Below are 6,530 nucleotides of genomic sequence, written 5' to 3'. Positions count from 1 at the left end.
AGTATTTTCGCATCATATCCACAAAAACCTACTAGCATTTTCTTTTAATGTCAACTAGTTTCGCTCATCATATCATATGATAGTTTTGTCAATAAGTTGTTCCATTTATATTTTCATATTGATTTGTTTAGTTGCTTAGGTAAGGACTAGCTCTTGTCATGCTACAAGAAGTCGTCATAGAAAATCTACAGCGGCAGTTTATGATCGACAGTCACCCGTTTTGAATTTACTTTCAGTCCTTAATATTGACAGTCACTAATCTGAAGGAAATGTTATGTTCAATCTTAAGCTCATAATAAAGGAAATCAATTTATTGTTTCACATAATTTATCTTCCTTTTCGGATAGAATTATCTCTCTTCATAGAAGAGGTGGCTTTTTTTTTTGTCTTCTCTGCCGCTGCTGCCTTCTTTTTTTCTCTCTTAACTGAATAAAGTTGCGTAGAGCTTACGTGTCTTTACTACAACACCAAAAAAGAAGGAAAATTTAGAAAATAAACAATTCTTTGTTTTAATTATTTTAATTTCATAACTCTTATCTTTCTTCTGTATAAATAAGCCAAGACTTTCTACTTTTTCTCAGTTTATATTTTTCATGTAACGGTTTAGCTCCTCAAAATTCTCCAACCTTTGCTTCTTCTTCCATCTTTCTTCAACCTCTTTCCTTCTTCTTCAACGTGGACGTGTGTCTGCAATAAACATATATATTCCTCCATCGATCTCCTTTTCCTCAGAACGTTTACTGCTTTGTTAAACTTTCAAGAATTTCCTCATCTTTATCGTTCTTGGTTAGACATACAAATACAGATATGCTGGAAGAAGTAGGTGTAGTTGTGAACCAAGGAGGAGATCATGAGGCGGTAGATTTGCCTCCGGGGTTTCGGTTTCATCCAACTGATGAAGAGATCATAACTCATTACCTTAAAGAGAAAGTCTTCAACGTCCAGTTCACCGCGGCTGCAATTGGTCAAGTCGACCTTAACAAGAACGAGCCTTGGGATCTACCAAGTAAGTTACTTAAATTCAACAATTTTTTTACTTTCATTTTGACCGTTTCAAAATTTATCATACATCAACATTCTGATTCTTGATATTTTGTGTGGGGGTGCAGAAATTGCAAAGATGGGGGAGAAGGAGTTTTACTTCTTTTGCCAGAGGGATAGGAAGTACCCAACCGGCATGAGGACGAACCGTGCAACCCTGTCCGGTTACTGGAAGGCGACCGGGAAGGACAAGGAGATCTTTAGAGGCAAAGGTTGTATTGTTGGGATGAAGAAAACACTTGTGTTCTATAGAGGAAGAGCTCCAAAAGGTGAAAAGACCAATTGGGTAATGCATGAGTATCGTCTTGATGGCAAATATTCTTATCAGAATCTCCCTAGATCCGCAAGGGTATGTCAAAGTTGTTAACTACTTTTTCAATATTGTTAGTTATAATTATAACTTTGTGAGAAAGATATGCAATGGTGGAAATATTCAAAAAAAAAGACACGCAATGGTGGTGTACTAATGTTAATTATCTTATAATGTGTTTGGTGTGGACGTATCATATAATTGATCTTACATATAAATTAGTACAAAATTAATTTTAAATATAATATATAATTAATAACTTAATTAATCATAAATCTTTACCTAACTAACCTTTTATTTTTGTAATGATTAATATATATAGGATGAATGGGTGGTGTGTAGGGTTTTCCACAAGAACGCTCCTCCTATTAATACTACTACAACTACTTCTAATCAACTCATAGGGAGTGAATCTCTTGACAACATTGATCATCTCTTAGACTTCTCAGCTCTCCCGCCTCTCATCGATCCAGGTTTCTTGGTTCAACCCGGTCCAAGCTTCTCAGTTGCCGGCCAGCAAAACAACCTCAACCCCATCCTCCATCACTCTACAACCGTAGCGATCAATAGCACATACTTCCCTGCCAAAACCGTCAACTACACTTACCACTCGGACCCAAATTGCGGATCCGGTTTCGGTTACGGGACGGGTTCAGGTAATAATAACAACGGTATCAAGTTCGAGCATTCTCTTATGAGTGTGTCTCAAGAAACCGGTTTAAGTTCCGACATGAACACAACCACTTCACCAGAGATATGTAACGAGATGTCGAATGATGATGACGACTTGGGGATCTTTTGGGACGACTACAAACTAATTTGAAGGTTATTATCATTTGTGAATCTGTGAGAGTGCCATTGATTACTTTGTTAGTGATTTTAATCATGTAATTAATTTGTGTATGAGTTATTCTTGGGTTCACCCCCTAGGGTGAACCTCAAGGTTCACCAACCAATAGTATTTGAGTATATGATATTTGACATCTTTTAAAAAAGGAAAAAAATTAATTTCTAAACTATATTGTATTTTAAAAATAAAAAATATATATACATAAAAAATAGTAATAGTTACAAAAATAAATAAATTAATATTATTAAGCTTTTAGTAAAATATTAAACCCTATACCCTAAATCCTAAACCCTAAAATCTTAGATAAATCCTAAACCCAAAAATTTTAGATAAACATAAACCTTTTTATAAATCCTAAACCCTAAATCACATATATTAAAAACTAAATCATAAAACACTAAACCCTAAATCCTAATCACTAAACCCTAAACCCTTGGGTAAACCCCGAACCCTTGGATAATTCATGATTTTGATAAATCTTAAACCCTAAATCATAAATATTAAAACCTAAATCATAAAAGCAGTAAACCCTAAAATTTTTGGGTTTAGGATTTAGGGTATATGTTTTAGGATTTAGGGTATATAATTTAGTATTTTAGTGAAGGCTTAATAATATTAATTTATTTATTTTTTGTAACTATTATTTTTTTATGTATTTAATATTTTTTTTTATTTTAATCTAATTTGAAAATTCAATTATGTTTTTTTTAAAAGATATCAAATATCAAATACTTAAAGACTATTGGTTGGTGAATCTAAAGGTTCACCCTAGGGGGTGAACCCAAGAATAAGTCTATATGTATTGTTTTCTAGATTTCAATAACCTTTTATGAGCTTTTTAGAGTATCTGTGCCCTCATGTGGTACTCGTTTTCTGTTCTTGTCCACCTACCAGAGACTCTGGCTTGTACATTCTATACTATGTCTTCACATTTGGTATAAACAATCTATCTTATTTAATTTGAACTTTGAAGCAATATTTTTCAACAGATAATACTATTGTCGTGTTGGAAACTCAGTTAATCTTCAACTTCAAGTAAACTCGGATGAGAGCACAAATAAACTGAATAGATTTTTCACAAATCGTTTGTTGTAAAACAATTAACAATGAACAATGTAACGAAAGTGTTGAATTAAAAAAAGCAAACGTGGATCCACAAGCAGTGCCGACCCTAAATATTCAGTGGCCTAAAGCAACGTCAGAAATGTGGCCTAGAAACATTTTCATAAATTTTAAATTTTGTTTTATCATTGCTATATAATTTAAAGTGAACATATTCAATCTGTTTCATAATAAGTGTTATTCTAACATATTTTCTTACATATGTTTTTGTTACATAAAAAATGTTATTTTACAATTCAAATACAAATTATACTTATTTTCAGCCAAAAATTAATTATAAATTATATTGATTTTATAAATAATTTATTTATCTCAAATATTATTGATTAGAAATGCGTAATTAATAACAATTTACATATATTTCCGTCACTTTTTAATATACGTGAAAAATGTCAAAGTAACACTTATATAGAAACGTAGAGAGTATCTTTTTGTATAGGGAAATGTAGTGCATTAAAACTCGATTTATGTTATCTTGAAAAACAAAACTTTTAGTTTAGTTGTGAATTTATTTTTAAATTATTTTATAAGTAATAAAAGAACCAAAGAAATCATACAAATATAAGAAAATACATTACTTTTTGTTTGAAATATAAGAAGATGATTATATTTAATAATAATAATTTAGTCGATAATAATTGATAGTCATCAAGAATGAAATAAACATGGCTATAAGTTATAAACTCGTGTAAGCAATATATTAAAATAATTATTTATGATCATTAAGCTAATATGCACAAATTATATTTTGTATCCCTTAAAAAAAGATGATGTGGCATAAAGCTTGAAGTATATGTGTCTTATGACTAGGACGGGTTTGTCCACAAGAATTGAATACAACAAAACAAATGTGATATGTGACAAAAAAATGTGAAATTTAAAATATGGCAGGATACTATGTTCATTTAGTTTCATATTATGCCATGCTTCTATAATCAATCATGCAACCATCTTTTACAAAAAAATACTTCTAATCAAAAACTTTTAGAAGGAAAAAACTTGGAAAAAGATTTGAAGATCAATTTGAAAGCTAAATACACATAATATGAAAACAAAAGAAATATAATATCTCTAACAATGAGATACATGACATGATATTATGGTTAGTTAGTTTCTTCACATTATATGATTATGCTTATGTAATCCAATCATACAAAAACTTAAAAAAACGTTTTTAATCAAAAGCTTTTAGAAAAAAATATGGAAAAATAATCGAAAATCAATTGAAAAACTAAATAGACATAATGTGAAAACAGATCATGACCAACAGATCATGACCAATTGAAAAGCTAAAAGATATGATGTCATACTTTTGGCCACAGATACAAAAAATAATTTTTGGTCATACTTGTGAGTTTAATTAAAAAAACTTTTCAAATTAGTCACACTATATATATGACCAAAAAGTTATTTTTGAATCTCTGGCCACTGGACACAGCATTCTTCTGCTATACTATACATACTTCAAAACGTTTACAATGCATCACGACAGAACATGGAAAGAGCTGCATAGTTTCTTCCTTTTCTTTTTGTTAACGGTCCTTTTTTGTTAAAGTCTGAATTCTTTTTATTTTTCTTTTTGGTTCAAATAATTGGGTGAATATTATTAAATCTATAATTAATTAATAATATATGATGCACATTAAGCTTGGAACAACATTAATGAGTATAAGCTTAAAAATATAGATCATTTAGTCTAAAACTCAATTTTTTCGTTGGGTTAACCCACATATTTTAAGAAAAATATGAAAATATTTTTTTAATGTATATTTGCATCATAAACTAAGATATGATAATAGTCTAGGAGGTTCTAAATTTTTGTTGTTTCCGTTTTTCTAAAAAATAGAAATTTCATAGTGGTTAATCCACCAATTTAAGTAGTATATTAAGTTTTGATTAAAACGATGTACATGTACCATGAAAACTAATTTATGATAGAATAATAAAAATTTAGAATGTAATTAGTTTTTTAAAAAAAATTAAAGAGTATTAACTCAGTATATAGAAAATTTACTTAAAACTCAATATTTTCGTATTGTAACCTACAAAATTTGAGAAAAATTAAAAAATATGACTATTGTTTTAATAACTATATGAATTATACACTGACGTAGGATAATGTTCAAAAGATATTTGAAACCTTTATAGTTTCTGTTTATCCAAAAGAATATAGATTTCATAGTGGTCCACTAATTTAAGCAACATATAAAGTTTTATTAAAAAAATTGTTAAAACATTAGAACACATGTACCATGGAAGAAAGTTTATAATATATTAATACAAATTTATAATGCATTTGAAATTTTTTAAACAACTTTAATGAGTATAAACTTCAGTATATAGAGAAACTAATGAAAAAAATATATTTTCGTAAGGGTTAACCCACAAATTCGGAAAAAATTCAATAAATATAAAAATCTTGTTTAAATGTATAGTTTCATCCTGTATTGACATATATGATGATGGTCGAAGAGGTTTAGAACTTTGTTGTCTCCGTTTCTCTAAAGAATAAAAATTTCATAGTGGTAAGTCTAATGATTTTGGCAGCATCCTGAAGTTTTACTAACTTAATTGTTAAAAAAGTTAGAACGATGCCCCTGTATCATGAAAGAGAGTTTATCATACATTTATAAAAAATGTATAAAGTGATTAGAAAATTTTAAACAACACAAATGAGTATAAGGCTACATATATAGAGTATTTAACCTAAAAATCAATATTTTCGTAAGGGTAACCCACATATTTTGAGAAAAAAATGAAAAAATGATAATATAGTTTTAAGAGAATGCATATTTGCATCATAAAATATTATGTTAGTGCTTGATTAAAATATACACTAAAACAATATTTTCATATTTTGGAAATTTTTACAAAATCTGTGGGTTAATCCCTTCTACAATATTGAGTTTCAGTGAATGCTCTATATACTGAAGTTTAAACTCTTCACTTTAGTTTAAAATTTTTAAACCACATTCTTCATTTGAATTAATGAATCTAAACTATATTTCATGGTATATAGGAATCAATTCTAATTTTTTAATATTTAGTTTACTAAAATTCATATACTACCTAGATTAGTAGAATTAGCATTATAAAATCTTTCATTATCTAGAGAAACGGAGACAAAAGAGATTATAAACTCTTTGATTTCATCATCTTATGTTAGTGCTCGATGAAACTATACACTAAAACCAGATTTTCATATTT

General features: G+C 28.8%; 1 protein-coding gene across 1 annotated transcript; it reads left to right on the top strand.

The window, feature by feature from the left end:
- Positions 1-607: 607 nt before the first annotated feature.
- On the top strand, positions 608-2,492 carry LOC108860424 (NAC domain-containing protein 46). Its single transcript, XM_018634306.2, has 3 exons — positions 608-1,006; positions 1,110-1,390; positions 1,674-2,492. The coding sequence occupies exons 1-3, from the start codon at positions 808-810 to the stop codon at positions 2,172-2,174; spliced, it is 981 nt and encodes a 326-aa protein (XP_018489808.1). The 5' UTR covers positions 608-807; the 3' UTR covers positions 2,175-2,492.
- Positions 2,493-6,530: the final 4,038 nt, after the last annotated feature.

This window comes from Raphanus sativus, chromosome 5 (assembly GCF_000801105.2).
Source record: "Raphanus sativus cultivar WK10039 chromosome 5, ASM80110v3, whole genome shotgun sequence".
NCBI classification, from domain to species: domain Eukaryota; kingdom Viridiplantae; phylum Streptophyta; class Magnoliopsida; order Brassicales; family Brassicaceae; genus Raphanus; species Raphanus sativus.
The sequence above is the reverse complement of the archived record's forward strand: the minus strand, read 5'-3'. Positions and strand labels throughout refer to the sequence as shown.